The 22,527-nt window shown below is 39.2% G+C and overlaps 1 protein-coding gene across 9 annotated transcripts in view; it reads right to left on the reverse strand.

Moving 5' to 3' along the window:
• Positions 1-22,527, reverse strand: part of DAZAP1 (DAZ associated protein 1) — a 99,982-nt gene that overhangs the window by 43,900 nt on the left and 33,555 nt on the right. For 3 of the 9 annotated variants that reach the window (XM_053702777.1, XM_053702776.1, XM_053702781.1), the window contains exons 8-11: positions 19,129-19,279; positions 8,478-8,504; positions 8,234-8,386; positions 7,929-8,102 (exon numbers count right to left, since the gene is read on the reverse strand). In XM_053702777.1, coding sequence (XP_053558752.1) covers positions 7,929-8,102; positions 8,234-8,386; positions 8,478-8,504; positions 19,129-19,279 — 505 coding nt within the window. Of the gene's footprint in view, positions 1-7,486; positions 7,546-7,928; positions 8,103-8,233; positions 8,387-8,477; positions 8,505-19,128; positions 19,280-22,527 lie in introns of all 9 variants that reach the window. The other 6 variants (XM_053702782.1, XM_053702783.1, XM_053702779.1 and 3 more) reach the window with 4 other exon arrangements.

The raw sequence follows: 22,527 nt of genomic DNA on the forward strand, positions 1-22,527 counted from the left end.
GTTCCTTCCTGATGATTGATGTAAACCACTGACGATATTTGTCAGATATCTGGACCGAATCTAACTGAGGCCAGGAGAACATTGTAGATCGCCATCAGTTCCAGAAAGTTTACAAGAAAACAGACTCTGGCTGAGTAAAAACCTCCTGAGCCCTTAGTTAGCCCCAGAACCCACCCTAGAAGGCTGGAGTCTATTGTCACAATCACGCAAGGTGGTCTGCGAAAGCAGATTTCCTGAGAGAAAAGATCAAGAGAATCACTATTGAAGAGAATTTCTCGTCTCCTGTTCTAGAGGCATTCAAAGACAATTCTGTATAATTCCAATCTAAAGCCTGAACATGCTTAATTGCAGAGGTCTAAGATGGAACCGAATAACGGGATGATATCCTGCCACCATCAGCCCAATAAACTCCATGCACTGAGCTACTGATAGCTGAGGAGTAGTGAAGCGCAAGCATTTAGCTCAAGAATTTATACGTGTCTTCCGACACTGAGCGCATTACTCATAACTGTCAGAACGGAGGAGAAAACACCTTGGCGCTGTTTACCATCTCCGCCCCTCGTGGGTGTTACCCAAGTCATCTCCCGGTCGCCATTGTCTGAGCAAAGGCACCGGGAGCAAAAGGCTAGACCTTATTAAATTGTCCAAAAAAGGGCACTTAATATCTACAGCTCTTCCATATGCCTGAATAAAAAATGCAACATGTAATCTCCCGATCGCAATTCTAACTATAGCCACCCGGATCAAGCAGCAAACTGAGCAGCAACAGGTCTTAAACAGCTGCTCTGCCCGATAGCTCCACTGTTAGAGTCTTGCACCTGATGTTACATAATAAGCATTGCCCAGATTCTGTGTCGTCGTCAGCCCCTTAGGCTTGTAGACAACTCCACATGTTTAAGAGCACACACTGTAAATCCTATATGTACATTTCTGTGTGCAGAAAAAAAAAAAAAAAAAACGCTACTGTCTTTCACCCAGTCAGCCCTATTATTAGACTGGGAAATGAGACATGCCAGTGCCTGCATCCTAACTGCCTTAATGTCTCCTACTAAAACTAGGAGAATCTGAATCCAAGTAGAATAAAGTTAGGATGTAAAATTTTAGAAAGTGCCCAAACTTTCTCTGAGATCTCTACCCCCAGAAAAAAGGTTAGCACTTACCTCATTTTCTGCCTGGCAGCAAGGCAGTCCCCAGGTTTAAGAGGTCCTCTCCCTCCTATGGACTTGGAAAAGAGACGAAAGTCCTGAATAAAAATCCTTCAGGTTTTCTTAGTCAGGGCAGCATCAGATTATGGGAGGTGCAGTGAGAATTATGTCCCACAAGTTCCCATTGCTTTAAAGCCACCAAAGCTCTACTGTAGAGACTGATATGGACTATGGCTACACCCTAGAACAAAGCAGCACACTGGCATTACTTTAAAAATAATAAACTCTTGATTGAAGAATATAATCTAACACCTCACTTTACCTCTTCCTATCACTAACGTAGGCAAAGAGAATGACTGGAGTGGGAGGGAAGGAAGGAGCTATTTAACAGCTCTGCTGTGGTGCTCTTTGCCGCCTCCTGCTGACCAGGAGGTGAATATCCCATTAGTAATTAAGATGATCCGTGGACTCATCGTGTCTTAAAGAAAAGAATTTATCAAGTAAGCATAAATTAGATTCTCTTTCTAATGGCAATGAGAGTCCACAAAATCCATTCATAGCCTATAGGAAACCAATGTACCCAAGCTGTGGAGTCCACACAAAAAATAGGGAGGGAAAACAGCCCTAAGTACTATGCACCACCGCTTGAAGAACCTCGCCCCCAAATGATGCCTCATTTTGTGAAAGTATGTAATGAGGACCAAGTAGCCAGGTTACTTATCTGTTCAACCGAAGCCTCATTCTTGAAGGCCCAGGAAGAAGACACCTCAAAAGTAGAATGTGTCTTAATCCGAGATGGAGGATGCTGACCTGCTTCTATATACTTAAAGGGACAGTCTACACCAGAATTTTTAGTTTTAAAAGATAGATAAGCCCTTTATTACCCATTTCCCAGTTTTACATAGCCACCACAGTTATATACTTTTAACCTCTGTGATTATCTTGTATCTAAGCCTCTGCAAACTGCCCCTTTTTTCAGTTCTTTTGACAGACTTGCAGTCTAGCCAATCAGTGCCTGCTCCCAGATAACACTGTGCTTGTGCACGTGAAGTTATCAATATGAAATACGTGAACCAACACCCTCTAATGGTGAAAAACTGTTAAAATGCAATCTGAAAGAGGTGGGCTTCAAGGTCTAAGAAATTAGCATATGAACCTCCTAGGTTAAGCTTTCAACTAAGAATACCAAGAGAACAAAGCAAAATTGGTGATAAAAGTAAATTGGAAAATTGTTTAAAATTACATGCTCTATCTGAATCATGAAAGTTTATTTTGGCCTAGACTGTCCCTTTAAATAAAAAAATAATCAGGCAGCGTCCCCATAGCACTCAAAGAGTAAGCAATAGTAACCAATCTAACAAGGTCCTATTCCACAAGACAAGAGGGAATATTTTAATATATATGAGAGAAAAAAAAAAAAAAAACACACACAAAAACCATCATTGAAAGAATTTAAAAATAAACACAGGAGGTGCGAGAGTATGCCATTCCCTCTTTTACCTCTGTATATGTAAAGGTAACTCTCTGTACAATGTTTTCATGTTGTGGCGGATCCAGTAACTATATAAATAGTTATTAAAAAAATAAAATAGAAACAAAAAATAAACACAGGCATTTGCAGCCAGGTAATCAAAGTATATCCTATAGCAACCTATCAAAGGTCATCAAAAAATCAGTCAAGTACAAAATAGGTAACCATTCCATTTAAATGTGTTACACAAAACAAAAGGCCCCTAACTATGGTCTGACTCGTAGGCCGCCCAAGGGAGCAAAATAGGGTGGCAATATGCTATACTCAAGTGTAACCCCAATGGTATTTCTTAAAAACAGCTGGACATTCCCGTACGAGTGAATAAAAAACAAACAAAAAAAAAAAAACACCCAGTATAATTCAAAACAATATTACCAGATCTAGGGTCTTTTTGAAACCGCATAGATCTGGTAATATTGTTTTGAATTATACTTTTTTTTAATTCAGACTAGTATGGAAACACCCAGTTATTTTTTAGTAATTGCACAAGGGTTACACATGAGTATAGCAGATTGCCATCCTATTTTGCTCCCTTGGGCGGCTTACGAGTCAAAGATAGACCATAATTAGGGTCTTTTGTTTCGTGTAACAGTTCAATGGGGATAGTTGCCCATATTGTACTCGACTGATTTTTTTGATAGGTTGCTATAGGATACTTTGATTACCTGACCGCACATGCTTGGGTTTATTTTTAAATTTGATGTTTTTATTGTGTTTATTTTTATCTCTCATATATATTAAAAAGTTAACAAGTTAACATTCCCTCTTGTCTTGTGGGATGAGACCTTATTAGATTGGTTACTATTGCTTATACTTTAAGAATGCTTAGGGGAAGCTGCCTGATTATTGTGAGATGTCACTAAATGTAAAGATGGTGCCTGAACCAAGATGTTGTCCAAGTATGGCACAATAGCCATCCCTTGCAGCCTGACTACCGCAAGGTGGGCCCCTAGGACTTTTGTAAAGATCCACAGAGCCGCAGCTAAAACAAATGGAAGAGCTATGAACTGGTAATGCTTGCCCAGGTAAGCAAAACAAAGGTACTGGTAGTGATCTCTGTAAATGGGAATGTGAAGGTATGCATTCTTCAGATCTATGGTGGTCATGAACTGACCCCCCTGAACAAGAGGAAGAATGCACCCGATTGTGATTTTGAAGGAAGGTACCCCTTAAGAATTTGAGACACTTCAGGTCTAAGATGGGATGAAAGGTTCCCTTCTTTTTTTGGAAACAATTAATAGATTTGAATATAATCCCTTTACCCTCTCCACTTGGGGTTCTGGGACAATAATTGACATAAATACCAAATAGTCTACACAGCATATGAAGGCTGTTCTTTTATCCGGCCTCCCTAAAACCCATGAAAGGGGGAACCTGCTACTTGGGAGGGCGATATCAGAAAATTGTGTAACCCTGAGAGATAATGTCCAGATCCAAAGGGTACAGGACACACATTCCTGAACCAAGACAACCTGCCACTACTTGACCTAAGCCCAGGTCGGGGGCTGACCATTTATGCTGACTTGTTGTCTGGGATCGATTTCTAAGGCTGTTTGTTCTTGTTCCACATCGGGTTAAGGCTTCCAGGTACTCCTGGGCATTTCAGCCTTGGATGTGCAAGTGCTCCTCTGTCCCATAGAATGTCCCTTAGCTTTAGTTTTCTTCTCCTGGGGCAGAAAGGCCCCTTTACCACCAGTAGAAATGATAGAATAAAGGTCTGGCACGAATAAGGACTTTCCTTTGAAGGCCAGAGATAGTAGGCTTGACTAGGAAACCATGTCCGCTGACCAGGACTTTAACCAGAGAGCCCTTCTAGTGAACAAAGCAAAGCCAGACTTCGCATTGGAGGTGAATAATTTAGATGATGGCATCACAAATAATGGAATTGGCCATTCTTAGGGTCTGAACGCGGTCTTGAAAATTCTCCCAAAATCAATTCTGATTAGGCATCACACCAAAATGTGGCAGCTCCAGACACTTCTGCAATACTTACAGCAGTAGGAAAAGTAAGCCTCCTTTAAAAAAAAAAAAAAAAAAAAACACCTCTTAAGTATCTCTCTAATTTCCTATCCATAGGGTCCTATCTTCGAATCTAGAGGGATAGTAGTGCGTTAAGCCAGAGTTAAAATGGCACCGACTACCAAGTATTCCACACCTCCAGATGGCTATCCGGTACAAGAAACATTTTCTTAAAACTTTAAGTAGAGAAGGGGACCCCATGCTTTTCCCATTCCTTGGTTATAATATCCGCTACCAATTAAGGTACTCAATACTTCAGGGTTCTTTAACCTAGGGTTAAACACCATATCTAATTTGTGTACCTGTTTTTAAACTCAGGTACGCCCAGAGTGGTCAATACCTCTTTAAGCAAATATTTTACAGATTCAATTTTAAAACTAAAATTAATGTCCTCATAGTCATGTACTGATTCTCCAGAGGAGTTAGAGAATGAAAGTTATTTTTCATTACTAGTGTAGCTGAGGAATCATCCACGTCCAAAAGCTGCATATGGCTGACCTAAGCAGCTCGCAAAGAACTGCTGGTCATAAACTCAGAGGAACCATGCTTAACCATCCTCTTCCATGCAATCGGCATAGCACTCAGGGTAGCAGAAACTGCAGACTAATTGGGAGACAAGTCAGAGGACCCGGTGCCGCTTCTAAGGTGTTACAGCAGACCACCTGCATAAGAAATATTGCCGACAACCTCCTCTTGATGTCTCACAGTGTGCCATATCCCAAGTCTCCATAACCTACCTGGATTTATTACATAATCTGGTCATGTGATAAAACTTAGTTAACCCCTATCCTACATGTGAGGGTCTAATCCGTTAACCGGTCTGTGTAGCAATGCACAATACCCCCTATATTCAGCCAAGTCATTAAGGGGGGGGGGGGGAAGAGAGAGAGAGAGAGACACACACAGGACAGTCATCTTCATCTAGACTGGGTCCTGAAACAAAAATTAGAGTAACGAATACGGTTTGTCTGTACAGGGAGGATAGCTCAGACAAGTTGGAAGGAGGCATGGTAACTTCCCTGCAACATCCAGAAGCTAGTACACACCAAAACACGACCAAGAGGATTACATGGCTCTCTGCCCTCTCTTGCAGGAAACCATTTATTGAGGACAAAAATCAGAATCTTCAGCAGGGCACCTCTCTGCCTACCTCCATGAAACAAGGCAAAGAACTGGGAGGGTAGGGGAAGTGGGAAAGATATCTAATGGTTTGTTTGGGGAGTGTGTGCCTCATCATGGGGGCTATTTCCCATAGGTTATGAATGAATTTTGTGGACTCTCGCTGCCATTAGAAAGAAATCTAACTTTATAAAGCTTATGCCTTCTCTGTGTAACTAAATATCCAAAGCTTAGCTTCATGTACTGTTACAAAACAAAATGAGGGAAGCTTCTAAACAAACACAGTTTTCTCACAATGTTTAAAATTGTGTGGTTTTTGCATAAAAAGAGTTGAAAACGTACTCTTTTCGAACTCATTCCCATGCATGGGTTGAACAAACATAGCAGAATGTCCAGAGTAATGAAACAGAAGTTGCATTGCACAGTACCAGTGTAGATCAGTAATTCTTTACAAACAAACCAAAATGTTAAGTAAAGGTTTTAAAATATGTTTATCTAAATAAATGGGGGTGGGGTGGGGGGTTTAAGTCTTATTAAAAAATGAAGGGGAAGAATGTAATCTCATATTAAATACAAAGTGTTTACTTCTATACGATTAAACATTTTAAATATTACACAAAAAAGACAAAGCATGCTGTATCCCCTGGAATTACCTTGTATACAAAAAAAAGCAACTAAGAAATGCAGATGTTGATACCAACTCTGTAATTGGAGCCCAAAAGTACTCTGCACCATATAGCTAATTTATACTCAGCACACAGCCCTTTACAAATCTAAAACAAATTCTTTCTATTAGTATTGTTAACTAAAGAGCCCCAACAGTATCAGCTTAAACATTTATCAAAAATAAAAAAGTTACATACTTAGATCATCCTAAGAAGCATATGCTGAATCCTAACCCATGTAGGTGTCAAAGGAAGGTCAGTGGAACTTAGATTTTTTTACGTTTTGTAAATTTTACATTTAATGGATAAGGGTGACAATTTTCCATTTTTTCCCCAAATAGGTGACCCAGAAAACACATTTCTCTGTTCTGCATGAGTTAGACTGAAGGTAATTTCTGCTACCTCTACTGATGGCATTGTCATGTAACCATTATTCAAAAGGATAGCACAGATCCTTTTCATTTATGATCAGTGTCCAGTTGACCAATTCCTTTAACAATAGTTGCCCATTCACAGATTTAGGGGTTAAGTGTTGCATGATTTCTAAACAGAATGCATATACCTCAAAAGCCAAATTGGTATGACTAAGGTGATTAAAGTGTAGCATTTTTAATGGATTCAGATACAGCGTACAATAAAAAGGAAAATATATTTATATATTTCTTTGTTGAACCTTAGTTCCTCTTTCCATTACAACATACTAAATTAGGCTTAGGAGCATGTAACCGTCAAACAGTGTAACAAACATTGTGCATGCTCCTAGCTTATCTAAATATGCTCTCATGGAAAGAAGCTATAATTCAATGGAGAAAGGGTAAATTTGAAGAAAATAAGAATGAATATTAAGAATGTACGCTTTGACTAATGAAAGTTTAAATTTTCACTTTTATGTCCTTTAATGCTAAATAATTTGTGCTTGGGCTACTATCCAATGCACATGCTCCACACAAGACTCCTGCTTCAGGAAACTTAAGGAAGGATGATCTAACTACCTACCAGCCTCTTACCTTTTATGGACTTCAGAGAGCTCAAATCCACTCGGACAATTTCACAAAGCAGGCATTTCCTGGAAAGAGTGATTTCTTCAGGCTTTTTTTTATGTGGGATTTGTTAGGCATGCACTACAACCCCCACCTTTTATCCCACCCAGCCAGGCGGGCGGCTTGGTGCGGTCAGACGTGGAGCTGTGTGCTATGTTCTGACTTTACTGAATGGGCCCTAGGGAATTTGGGTTGCATAGGGTTGCAAGGGACAGCAGCAGCAATGTGCAAAGCACCTCAAAACATCATTAACACAAAACCTGGGAAACTACAGATCACCTTGGCTCCCCCCTCAGAACTTATACTGTGACTAGCTCTGCAGGAAAACATACAGTGAGACTCCCAGCAAACCAACTACCCTAATTCAAGTGGGCAGGGACAGGAGTTAAAACGACAGAATACTACTTACCAAACTGGCTAAAGGGAAAGTCTGGCTGACCACTTGGAGTCTTTCCCAGATCCTGAGCTTGTTGTCCTGGGGGAGGTGGAGGGAATGCCAGTGGTGCTGCTCCAGGGGTAGCAGGTGGTGGTGGTACTGCTGAAGTGACAAACTGTTCAGGTGGGGCTGGGCCATAACCATAGCCTACAAAATAAAGAAAAAAAAAAAAAAAAAAGTTTAAAAGGATTGTTGGGGAAAATCATGTAAGGGACGAGGGGCAGAGAAAATACAGATAGAGGAAAGGGATAAGAAGACCAAGTATTTTCAGCACTCACCATAGGGAGGTGGTGTTGCATATCCTGTAGTGAAGCCCTGTGTAGGTGGAAATCCTCCTGGAGATGGTGACACTAGGAAGGAAGTAAAAGAAGGAGGTGGAGGAGGAGGAGCACCCCGGCCTGCAGGTGACCCGTACCCGCCTGTGGAGAAGACTGTATTAGGAAGAACCAAAAAGGTAGGAAAGGATGAAGTGAAGAGTCCCTGAAAATCACAAGCATCACAATTTAATGGGAGACTGCTTACCTATTGTCTGACCTGGCATCCACATACCTGGGTAAAAAAAAACAAAAAACAAAACAAAAAACAAACAAAACAACAAAAATAGATCAGATAACAGCTGTAAACCGCCTCAATTAATGTTAACCTAATTTTTATATCAGAAATAAGACCAACACAGCTTCCAAACCAGAGATGGGCTCTTGAAAAAACACTACACAGACCTTCAGATATTACATCACTTTTCTACACACTGAAGCTGAATAAATTAAAAGAACATATTTATGTATGGAAAGTATACAAAAAATTAAAGGGACAATAAAACGCAAGAAAAATCTTTTACATTTTAAACATGCCATATATGTATTACATATACATACATACTGCACTCACTGTCCCAATGGTAGTTAGTGTGCCGGGGGCGCATTAAAAGTAGCATATATAGTGGAAAAGGACGCACTCGCAAAATATTGTATTTAATACAAAACAGTGTAGTAACGTTTCGGGGTAATTGGTCTGAGGACGGGGCTAATTACCCCGAAACGTTACTACACTGTTTTGAATTAAATACAATATTTTGCAAGACCCCGCGAGTGCATATATATATATATATATATATACACATACATATATATATATATATATATATATATACACATACATATATATATATATATATATATATACACATACATATATATATATATATATATATATATATATACACATACATACATATATATATATATATATACATATATATATATATATATATATATATATATATATATATATATATATATATATATATATATACACACACACACACAGAGAAGTGGCCAAAAGCATTTGTACTTTTGAGAGAGAAACCCCCCCCCCACACAATTTTCTCTGAACGAAGAAAAAAGTTAAACGAAAGTATTTGGTATCCACCATTCTTAATTTTAAATGTAATAGAACAGAAACACCACTTTATTACTTCACATATTGCATTAAAACAATAACACAAATTAGGATGGCACTCAAATCGCAATCAAGCTCTTTCTGTAGCTCTGAATAGGTTTTCTACACTTTTCAACTGGGATTTCAGCCCGCTCTTTTTTGAGCAATCTGCTACAGTTCTCTCAGGTTTAATGGGGGTCTTTTCCCAACTGTGAGCTTTAGCTCTTTCCACAGATGTTTTGCTGAAATTCAGATCTGGACTCATAGAAAGTTACTTCGGAACAGTCCAATGTTTACTTCTCATCCATTCTTGGGTGCTTTTTGAGTCATTTTCCTGCTGGAGGACCCGTGAGCTGCAACAGTTTGATACTGGGCAGTACATTTTGCTCTAAAATACCCTTCTGATTTCATTGTCTCATGCACAGATTCTAGGTACCCATTGCCAGAGGCAACAAAGCAACTTCAAAACATCACTGAGCCTCTTCCATGTATCAGTTTTTTTTTTTACTTCTGTAGAGTTGTTTGCCAAAAAGCTCTATGTTTGTTTTGTCTGTCCAAAGGACATTCTCCCAGAAGTAATGTGGCTATTCGAGTTTGCTTTTTTGTGTTTCTCTCTGAAGTGGGGTCTTCTGCCATAGAGCCTATTTTATCCCAGACAGCGACGAATGGTGCAACTTGAAACTGTTGCACCTGGAGTTTCAATCCGGGGGTTGTACCCGGTTCTCTCTCAACCATTCGAACAGTCTCTCTCATCATTTTGTATCAATTTCCCTCTTTTAACCATGTCCAGGGATGTTGGCTACAGTCCCATGAGCCTTAAACTTCTTGAAATTGGCAACAGCGCTCACAGCAACATCAAGCTCTTTAAAGATGGTTTTGTAGTCTTTACGTTGACCATGCTTGATTACCTTCTTTCTAACCTCAGAAAACTATGATTTTCCTTCACTTTCCATGTTCAGTGCGATACACACAGTGGCACACAACAGCAAAGTGAGTACTTTTCTCCATTTAAAGTTGCTGAATGAGAGCGATTAGAAGATCAAAGAATAGTCTGCTTAAAGTATCACAAAACAATTCTTTATTGTAACCTCTAAAGGGAATCCATATGATTGTCCAGGTCATATATATATATTATATATATATATATATATATATATATATATATATATATATATATATATATATATATATATATATATATATATATATATATATATATATATATATATATATATATATATATATATATATATATATATATATATATATATATATCTCAATGTAGAATTTTATGAACAGTTGTGCACTGTGTTTTAGCAATAATTATAACAATGAATTTGACACACTAAAAACTCATTTTGCAGATAGAATGTGTCATTTTAAACTACTTTCCAATTTGCTTCTATTTTCAAATTTGCTTAGATTTCTTGATATCCTTTGTTGAAGAGTACATTTAGATAGGCTGATAGCTCAGGAGTGCACCTTTATTTCCGCTTTTGCAGCATAGCATGAGGGATTATTTTTTTCAGGTTGTGAAACAAAACAATTACAATCAAAATTCCAAAAGTACATATTTTCATACAAACAATAGTGGATACACTCAGTACTATAATGGTTTTACAGAACGAATCTCAGTTTTTCAAATATGGTAATACTAGGATATCCCCTTAGAAGACAAAGTTTGCTTTAGAATGATGTCCCCTAATAATAAGCGGGGGCCACTCTTGGACCCCAGGATATAGCACCGACTTAAAAAGGGAATGTGCAGAGAGGAAGGACAAATTGGGTAATATATAGAACAGTAGGTAATTAACAACAATAGCAAAGTAGAAGTCATGAGCTAATCACCTACTTTAAGGCTATGGAACAACTACAATAAGAAAATTTATGCTTACCTGATAAATTTATTTCTTTTTTGACACGATGAGTCCATGGATCATCTTAATTACTAATGGGATATTCACCTCCTTGTCAGCAGGAGGAGGCAAAGAGCACGACAGCAGAACTGTTAAATAGCTTCTCCCTTCCCTCCCACGCTAGTCATTCGACCGAAGTTAGGAAGAGAAAGGAAAAGCCAAGGTGCAGAGGTGTCTGAAGTTTATAATAACCCACAACCTGTCTTACAAGAACAGGGCGGGCCATGGACCCATCGTGTCAAAAAAGAAATACATTTATCAGGTAAACATACATTTTCTTTTTTAAGACACGATGAGTCCACGGATCATCTTAATTACTAATGGGATTCAATACCCAAGCTAGAGTACACAGATGATACGGGAGGGACAAGACAGGGAACCTAAACGGAAGGCACCACTACTTGAAGAACCTTTCTCCCAAAAGCTGCCTCAGCCGAAACAAGTGTCAAATTTGTAGAACTTTGAAAAAGTGTGGAGAGGACCAAGTTGCAGCCTTGCAAATCTGTTCCACAGAAGCTTCTTTTATTAACGCCCATGAGGAAGCAACAGCCCTCGTGGAATGAGTCGAAACTCACTCTCTCTGGAGGCTGCTGTCAAGCAGGCTCATATGCAAAATGTATGATGCTCTTCAGCCAAAAAGAAAGAAATTGCCATAGCTTTCTGTCCCTTACGTTTTCCTGAGAAAACCACAAACAAAAAAAAGACGATTGACGAAAGTCCTTAGTCGCCTGTAGGTAAAACTTTGAAACACGGACCACGTCCAAAGTGTGCAGAAAACGTTCCTTCTGAGAAGGAGTATTAGGACACAAAGGAGGAACAACAATCTCCTGATTAATGTTCCGATCAGAAACCACCTTAGAAAAAAAATCCAAATTTAGCACGTAAAACTACCTTATCTAAAAAGGTAAATAAAGTAAAGGAGACTCATATTGCAATGCTGAGAGCTGTGATACTCCGCGAGCAGAAGAAATAAGGAAAAAAACAAACTTTCCAAGATAACGACTTAATATCTAAGGAATGCATAGGCTCAAATGGAGCCCCTTGAAGAACTTTGAAAACCAATTTAAGACTCCATGGAGGAGTAACTGGCTTGAACACAGGCCTGATCCTAACCAAGGCCTGACAAAAGGATTGCACATCTGGAACATCTGCCAGACGTTAGTGTAACCAAATAGATAAGGCAGAAATTTGACCCTTTAGGGAACTTATCGATAATCCTTTCTCCAAACCCTCTTGGAGAAGAGACAAAATTCTAGGAATCCCAACTACTGCCTACATAGCTCTTGGATTCGCACCAATAGATATTAACATGAAAACCCAACCCTCCAGGTGGATTCAATCCCATGACCTCCTGCACGCCAAGTAGTGAAGCTAACCACCAAGCTTCAGTACTGCTATTTACGCCAAATCTTATAGAAAATCTTTCTAGTGACAGGCTTACAAGCCTGAATCATGGTCTCAATGACCTAGGCAGAAAAACCCTGCTTACATAATATTAAGCGTTCAATCACCAAGTATTCAGCCCTTGAATTAGAAGGTCCTTCCTCAACAGAAGTCTCCAAGGTGACAGATCTGCATATCAAATCCTGCGAGGCGAAGCCGATGCTATGAGAATCACTGATACCCTCTCGCGCTTGATTCGAGCAATGACCCAAGGAAGAAAAGCAAACGGATGAAAAAGCTGGAGAACACTTCCGGATGGAGTACCCACTAACCCTGATGATTGATGTAAGTCACTGACGTTATCTGTTTGACTGGAACCTGAGAAACTGGACCGAGGCAAACTGAGGCCAGGACAGAAAAACATTGTAGTTCGCCCTCAGCTCCAGAATGTTTATAGGAAGAACAGACTCCGAGTCCAAACCACCTGAGCCCTTAGGAGCCCCAGACTGCTCCCCACCCTAGAAGGCTGGCATCTGTTGTCACAATCACCCAAGATGGTCTGCGAAAGCAGGTTCCCTGGGAGAGATGATCTAGAGACCACCACCATTGAAGAGAATCCCTTATCTCCTGCTCCAGTAGAATTTGAGGAGACAAATCTGTATAATCTCCGATCCATTGCCTGAGCTTGCTTAACTGCAGAAGTCTGAGATGGAACCGAGCAAACGGGATGATGTCCATTGCCGCCACCATCAGCCCTATTACCTCCATGCACAGAGCCACTGAAGGCAGAGGAGTGGACTGAATGACTAGACAAGTACCGATAATCTCAGATTTCCTGACATTGTCAGAAAAATCTTCATTGCCATGGAATCTATTATGATTCCCAAGAAAGCTACCCTTGTCTTGGGACAAAAACTCTTTTCCAAATTTACCTTCCCTCTCACGGGAAGGAAAACACCATGTCCGTGTGAATTCTTGCTTGCTGTAAGGATGGCGCCTGGCCTAGGATGTCGTCCAGATAGGGTGCCACTGCAATGCCCCGTAACCAAAGTACCGCAAAAAGCGAACCCAGAGACTTTGTGAAAACTCTGCAAGCTGTGGCAAGAGAGAAAGGAAGAGCCACTAACTAGAAGCGTTTGTCCAGAACGGCAAACCTTAGAACTTTAAACGATTCTTGTGAATGATACATAAATTGACATAAATTGACCCTCTTGGATCAAGGGAAGAATGAAACGAATAGTTTCCATCTTGAAGGACAGTACACTAATTTGTTTAGACTCTTGAGATCTAAAAAGTGGTCTGAAGGTTCCCTCTTTCTTGGGAACCACAAACCGATTGGGATAAAACCACAGACCCTGTACCTATATTGGAACTGGAACAATCACTCCCAGGTCTGAGAGGTCTCTTGGGCAGTGTAAGAACGCCTCTCCCTTTGTCTCATCTGCAGATAATCTTGAAAGCTGAAACCTTCCTCTGGGAGGAAAACTTTTGAACTCTAATTTGCATGCCTGGGACACTATTTTCTATTGCCCAGAGATCCTGAACATCTCGAACCCAAGCCTGAGCGAAGACGGAAAGTCTGCCCCCTACAAGATCTGATCTCAGATCGGGGGCATGTCCTTCATGCTGTCTTTGATTCCACAGCAGGCTATTTGGAAAAAAAAAAATTGTTGAAATTCTTTAAATTTCCAAAGAGATTATTGCCGTCAAGCCAGGACCCAACAAGGTTTTCCCCTTGTAAGGCATCACTAAAAGTTTACACCCTAGAACAGAGCAGCACAATCTTGCACTACTTTAAAAATAAACTCTTGCTTGAAGAATCTTTTCTAACACCTCACTTTACCTCTTCCTACCACTAATGTAGGCTAAGAGAATGACTGGAGTGGGATGGAAGGGGGAGCTATTTAACAGCTCTGCTGTGGTGCTCTTTGCCTCCTCCTGCTGACCAGGAGGTGAATATCCCATTAGTAATTAAGATGATCCGTGGGCTCGTGTCTTAAACAATAAAATATTTAAAAAAAATAAAAATAAATAAAAAATAGCTAGGAAAACCTGGGAGTTTTTATATACGTCTTGACAGCAAGGTATGTATTTGAAATTGAAACAGCACCTCTCAGACTAAAACAAGGGGAGAAATTGAGAGCAGAGCAGTGGAGCTAGTGCTCATCACCAATCTAGACCTTTTACTCTGTATTTACAAGATTTCTTAAAAAAAAAAAAAAAAAAAAAAAACCCTGTTGAAAAGGTATAATCATTTAGCTCAAAAGTCAATTAAGATAAGAAGCTAGAGGGTTGTCTAGTAAGTTAAGGATAGAAGGGGGGGAAGTAGCTAAATAAACTGGCCTTAGACTAAAAGATGAAGGGGCTACCCATATCTAGGCACAGAGAAGCATATAAACCATATACATATATATCCCGCACAGAACAGAATACCCATATATCATGAATATGAAGAGAGAAATAAAGTCATGATTTGAAGAGCTAAAATGGGGAGATCAAGCAGTAAAAAAGGCAAAGTATTAATCTCCATGGAGGAGTCAAATAAGTAGGACCATAATATTAAACGACATGGGCAGGGTCACTGCATCAAATTAGAGATAGAACTGGAGGTCACCTAAATATTAATACATCAGTGTTTGGGAAATGTATGCTAAGTTATAAGAGGGAGAGGAAGGCTCACAAAATTAATGCGCTGAAGTATAACCATAACTTTTACAGGTTAGAGCATCTGATTCATAGTGACCCTCAGGTTAATCTTAAGATATCATATGCTTGTAAATCAGCCTCAAAACTCCGGCAGACAGTTCAGCTTAGTTCTATTAATCAATAGGTTCAGAAGAAAATAATCAACCTTGGATGACTATCAGAGTATAAGGTCTAGTTTAACTAAAAAGGGTTACATCAGTGTTGGAGTAAATCAATTTGTGTACTAGGTGATAGATATAAAACGTGGTAAACATGGAGCTTTAATTAAAAGGGCCAGGACATCCAAATGTTGAAACACTTGAAAGTGATGCAGCATAGCTGTAAAAAGCTGACCAGAAAATAAAAAATATCACCTGAGCATCTCTATGTAAAAAAGGAAGATATTTTACCTCAAAAGTATTGACACCCCATAGCAAAGGACTTTAAGCAGCAAATCAGTATGTCTGTCCTGGGACAGGCAAGGGAGTGATACTCATGCACACTCATGTTATTTCCCTTATTTAGTTTAAGGAAGATTACTATGAAATCTCATGAGAGTTAAGTCAAATCTCATGAGATCACAATAAAAGGTCATGACCTCAGCACTGTTGATGCTGATTGGCTGCAGTTTATTTTTTCATATTTTTTTTACCTGCAGCTGGACAGCAGCTGAATTCTAACGTTTTACAAAAGAAATTACTCTGCTGAGCTTAGGAAATTGTGAGGTAAAATGATCTTCCTTTTTTGCATAGAGATGCTTAGGTGATATTTTCATGTCAGCTTTTTACATTTACAGTTATACTGCATCAGTTTCAAGTGATTTAGCATTTGAGTATTATGTCTCTTTAAGAATTTTCTCTAACAACTGGCAAAATTTAACATTGATCATAACTATAGAAGCAATAAATGTACCCCTCAAAAGTGTCTAAATTAATAGTGTGTAACATACATATTCTATAGTAGACAACAACCCATAGGAAAACATGTATATAGGCATAAAACGTTTCACCAAAGATCCGTATAGAAAGTAGGGACAGGTCTATCTCTAGATCCCAAGCAGTAAGCATTCAGCATAAGAAAAATTACAAACCCTTAACCCACTTATATAATTGGGCTAACCATGGAGTATCCATAAAGCCTGACTTCTCTCAATTACAGTTTATAGTGTAACACATAACTGAAATCGTGCAGTGACTCCTACATGCCTCCCACCAGTCCACACTCCAGTTAGTAGTGAGCAAAATGTAAAGGCATTATCAGAATTTCTAAACAAATTAGGTGGTAGGGTTCTCTATGCTAAATTTTTATCATTGGACTAATATAATAAAGATCATACTATTATTATAAACCAATTGTGCCCTGTTCCATATATACAAGGAGGCTTATCCTCCACAATAACTATTCAGCTATACCTCAGTCAAGAGTTTTCTCTCATAATGCTTACAAACCAAATACCAGTAAATATCAGTCCAGAGTCTCAATCAGGTAGAGCGGCACAGCATGGAATAGCAGACCCTAGCCTACTCCAGATCTAGATACCTGAGCAGTGAAGAAAAATAAAAGGTCTCACATAATAGCAAGGACGATTTTACCCACTCTAAGAAGTGCTGGGGCTTAGATCGCGGCTTCAGTGGTTGACTGGCTGAGCCATCTAGTCTGCGCTATCAGGGAGTACCGCACTCTTACCAGCTGTGGGTACAAAAATCAGAAACAAACCGGTCTTGTTGCCTTTTCCCTCTTAGTATAGGAGTCAGGTAAGACCTGTGGCTTTGTTACCTCTGTTTACAGGAATGGAGGGTTTTTAAGGAGCTCCATATTTAAGTGTTGTTGCATCACATTAACCTTCCCAGGTTTGCCACTATGGAAGGTGGAAACTAAAACAGCAGACCGCTTTAAATTCTAAGAAAAGACAGATACTAAGGTGTGAGCCTTTGATGAAACTAACGCCACTGCTACTGTAAAAGACTCCAGAAACAAATTGGTTAAAGGGACACTGAGCCCAAATTTTTTCTTTTGTAATTCAGATTGAGCATGACATTTTAAGCAACTTTCTAATTTACTCCTATTATCAAATTTTCTTCGTTCTCTTGGTATCTATTTGAAATGCAAGAATGTAAGTTTAGATGTCGGCCCATTTTTTGTGAACAACCTGGGTTGTTCTTGCCGATTGGTGGATAAATTCATCCACCAATAAAAAAAGTGCTGTTTTTCAAATAAAGATAGCAAGAGAACGAAGAAAAAACTTGAAAGTGGCTTAAAATTTCATGCTCTGAATCGTGAAAGAAAAAAAATTGGGTTCAGTGTCCCTATAAGGTTCCTGTCTGCCATTGCCCCTTAATCCTCTCAGATTCACTTAGATCAACACGTATTGCCCTCTTTTGAACAATCAGAAGTTGGGGTCTGTGGGCTTCCTAAATCACTTTTAGCTCAGTAATAAGCATTGGGGAGTGCTCCATTATACAATCATTGTGTGCCTGCATTCTCAAAAGTCGATCACCTTCCGCAAGCAGGCAACTGCGTTCAGCAACATAAGATGTAGAGCGTACTTGCCCACTCTGTTCAGTATAAGACACTATTTTCAGTCACCCATTGATCTTGTGAGGTAAAATAATTGTCATGAGTCGCTCCTGGCACATGACCCAGGCTAAATTGAAAGCACTGCTCAATAAGTCTGTGGAGGTTTGTAAAATGGTTATCCAATAACATATAGTCTCTTCAAATTTTTGCAGTTTCACTGCCATGTTAGGTCAATGCTGGATATATATTGCAGGTTCTTAATTGTAGATGATATCAGTGTTGATGCACTGTGAACCCGGCATACAAGTGGGGGCTATTTGTTGAGAGCCTCAGGCCTCAACGTTCCAGATCAGCGAGCAAAGGTAGAATTCCCAGATGTAGTATATCATTAGAATCAGCTTGATTTGCAGGATTTGGATAGCCAAAGGAATTAGATGGTCTTCTCATTCACTGAAGATAGGCAGTTTATCCAGGATCTACTCCGAGCAACCGCAACCATTCAAGGTGCTGCCCAGAGACATGCCCCTGTCCAGGACATTTGAGAATGTCTTTATAGAATAAGCAAGAGCATGCTCCATACATTGTGCACAACGTATTAATGACAAAAGATATCTTACATTTCAAGATTTTCAGGGCAAATGGTGCATTATCTGATTAAAATGCAAAAGGTACTAATACTTTCGGCCACATCTATATACTGCAATATTTTATAAAGGGACATAAAACAGTAAATAAACGCTAAACATAATGATACATTTAAAGTAAATCATACCATGAAAATAATATGTAGATATATTTTATATAGAATAAGTAGTTTTAGTCTCCATAAAAAAGTAATGATGCTGTAAAATGTCTCCATTTTATCTCCTCTGCTGACATCAATTAGACACAGATACAAGTGAAAAAACAATGGCTATGGGGAATGTATTAGTGTTGAACTTTCACAGAGGAAAAAGGGACAAAATAAATATTGAAAATATATTTTAGTTTTTTTTCTGATTTTTCTTTCTTTAATTACATATAATTAAAGATCTTATATTACAATATCAAAGTTTAATGTCCCTTTACAAATTCCATAAAGGAATTTACATTGTTGTTCAATGCCAAATTAACCATTCTGAAAACAGAGTTGCTAAAGATTTACTGGGCAGATCATTATAATCAGCAATATGACAAATTACTTTTTATATCTTGGTATCAAAAAGTTTTTAAATTAAGGACACTGTCAGTATTACCTTGTGGACTGTAACTCTGCTGCCAGGTTGGTGGTTGCTGCCCCGTCCATCCATTGGCTGTGGTCTGCATAGATCTACCTGCCCATTGATTGGATCCTGAACCTAGAGTTTGGCTTTTGCTGTCACGAGGTTCTGCCCGTTTAACTTCAACCTATAAAGACAGGAGAAGGTCAGAGGTATTCTTTGGTTCCTGCCCCCTTCCCTCCCACTATACCCAAAAATTACACTTGCATTTATTCTTAGCACTTTATAACTTAAGTCTAATTATTAAATTACAGGAACTTATTTGAATCAACAAACTCAGGTACAATATGTGACAGAATAAGCAGCATTAACCCGATTATGTATTAAAGAAGACAATTAATAGGGTCTCTGAAAAAACTACTACTGGAATACTCATTGACCCAGGGGTTTAAGGACTTCTTATATAAAATGGTCCAGGATTATGGGAGGCTGGAATATATAGGGAGTATCTCATTTTTCAGACCACAGGGTAAGCAACCTTGATTTTGTTCAAAGAAACCAAAAATTATGGGACTGGACCACTGTGAGGGTGGCTGATAAATAGCTGTATTCAGAAATAGCTAATGGAAGATAACGACTTACCTTCCCCAGGCTAACGCTTTAAGAATCTCAATTTAATTAACTCGCAAATAATGTCAGAGGGAATGGATGTGGTAAGAGAATCTTACACTATATCTAACAAAAAAGTAAACAAAACATGCAAGTAATACAGAAGACAGTTTGGTCAATAGGAAGCATAGTCATCATACTGTGTTGTTAAGTCACAATACATAGAAGCATATACCCAACACACTGCTGCCTAGACTGTATATGAAAACCATTTTAGTCCACTGATTTAGGATTTTTATTGGACATATGAGGAAATCCCAAGCCCATGATTCAGACAGTCCATGCAATTTTAAAACTACTTTCAAATTTACTTCTATTATCAAAGTTGCTTTGTACTCTTTGTATCTTTTGTTGAAGAGTTAACCTAGGTAGGCTCAGGAATGCAATATTGGGAGCAAGCTGTACTCATTGGGTGAGCCAATGACAAGACATGCGAAGCCACCAATCACCAGCTATTGCAGCTCATGACCATACTAAGCTATGCTTTTCAACAAAGAACACAGAGAGGAAAGCAAAAACTTGCACACACTCTCTCAACCATGAACATTTCAATTCTTACTTTGACTGTAAAAGGTATTATAGCTTGAAGGGACAGAAATAGTTTACTTGTAGAATACATTGTATCGTATGGCATTTATTTGTAGAATGCCTTGAACACTAGAATTAAAAGCAAATAAAAGGGAGAAAAAAATATGCTATTTTGCTTTTCTCCAGAAACCAGTATTTCATTCTAATGACACCGAGTCCACGGATCATCTAATAACTATTGGGAATATCACTCCTGCCCAGCAGGAGGCGGCAAAGAGCACCACAGCAAAGCTGTTAAATATCACGTCCCTTCCCTCTAACCCCAGTCATTCTCTTTGCCTACGTTAGAGCAAGGAAGTGGTAAAGTTAGGTGTTAGTAAAAGACTATTCAAGCAAGATTTTTTTTTTATTTTTTTTTTAAATAGTGCAAGATTGTGCAGCTTTGTTCCAGGGTGTAGCTGTAGTCCATATCAGTCTTCAGTAGAGCAGCGGTGGAAATACTGATGCTGCCCTGTTCCTAAAGCCTGAATAAGATTATTCAGTCTGTTTCTTCCACAGGTCCATGTGAGGAATCTTGCCTCAAAACTTTTGAGCTACCCTGCTGCCGGGCAGATGCATAAAAGTAAGTGCTGACTTTTTATTTTCTGGGGATACGTTCAGAATAAAAGATGGCACTTTAAAACATAATGGGACAGATTATATAATTCTCTTGCGACTTGGAGAATAATTATTTTGGGCAGTAATAGCAGGCACTGGGGACGAGGAGCAGGCTCAGAGGTGGTGTTTTAACTTGCGTATCATTTAAACGGCATAGTATGGTTAAAAGACATGAGTGAAGTTTTTTTCTGGTAATATCCACGATGGGCGGGGCTAACGGAAGCCCCAAAATTTGTTGCGCACTCACTCATAGTTCCAGTGTTGTGTGACACGGAACACTTGGTCTTCGTTTTTGACAAGTATTACAGACTTAATCTATTTAATGTGGAGATGGAGTCCGGATCATCTAACAGCCCATAATCTCTGGTGTTAGTCAGGCAGGTAAGCACCTCAGAAAAGTTAAGCTGAGGTGTAAAGGTGTCCAGAGCATTTAATTGCTATTTATGTCATTTTATTGCTAAAAAATAAAGGAGTTTATTTTAAAATATTTAAAGGAACAGTAACTTTTTTTGTGAGGTATTTTCTACTAAAATATCAAAATTCTAATTATTCAGTTGTTCTGGGGTGAATAAAGATGGACCAAGAGGCCCTGCAAGATGTTACATGCTCTTTATGTTTTGATGCTAATGTTGAACAACCAATCCCTTGCTGTTCCTCATGTATTGAGAGGACTTTACATTATAGGGAAAGACTTTTTTCTGAGCCAACATTGTCCAGGACGGATGCTGTTCAGGAGCCTTCTGACAATGCTCAAAATATGCCACAGCTTTCTCCTCAGGTGTCCCAAAACTTAGCGTCCATACAGCCAGTGCCCTGCGTTCCCTCCATTACTCTGTCTGGAGTTACTTTGCAAGACATCGCTTCTCTCATGTCCTCTGCGATTTCCGATGCGTTGTCTGCTTTTCTTGTCTGCTACAGGGAAAGCGCAAGAAGAAAAGTAAACAATCAGTAAGTGAGGTTACTGACACAGCTGTTGCTATTTCAAATACACCCTCCCAGAAGCCTGAGGAGGATATTTCGGTAGCATCTGAAAGTGAAATCTCAGACAGTGTAATTCCTCCTGCTGATACTGAAGTTGTATCCTTCAGGTTTAAGCTAGAACACCTCTGTTACTTAAGGAGGTTTTAGCTACCCTGGACAACTCCGACACTGTCGTAGTCAATCCTAAGTAGTCTAGTAAAATAAACAAGTATTTTGATGTGCCCTCCATGGTGGAGGTATTTCCTGTGCTAGATAGGGCTACAGAAATCACGGCAGACGGTACCTAAGGTGGAGGGGGCAATTTCCACACTAGCCAAGAGAACTATTATTCCAATAGAGGATAGTTGTTCCTTTAAGGATCCTATGGACAAAAAGTTAGAGGGGTTACTCAAGAAGTATGTACACCAAGGTTTACAATGGCAACCCGCAGTTTGTATCGCTATGGTCACTAGTGCGGCCGCATATTGGTTTGATGCACTGTCTGAATCCATTCGGACAGACACTCCCCTCAAGAAATCCAGGATAGGATTAAGGCCCTTAAGTTGGCCAACTCCTTTATTACAGATGCTTACCTTAAAGTTATTAAACTGGGAGCTAAGA

Source organism: Bombina bombina, chromosome 2 (genome assembly GCF_027579735.1).
Source record: "Bombina bombina isolate aBomBom1 chromosome 2, aBomBom1.pri, whole genome shotgun sequence".
In the NCBI taxonomy this organism is placed as follows: domain Eukaryota; kingdom Metazoa; phylum Chordata; class Amphibia; order Anura; family Bombinatoridae; genus Bombina; species Bombina bombina.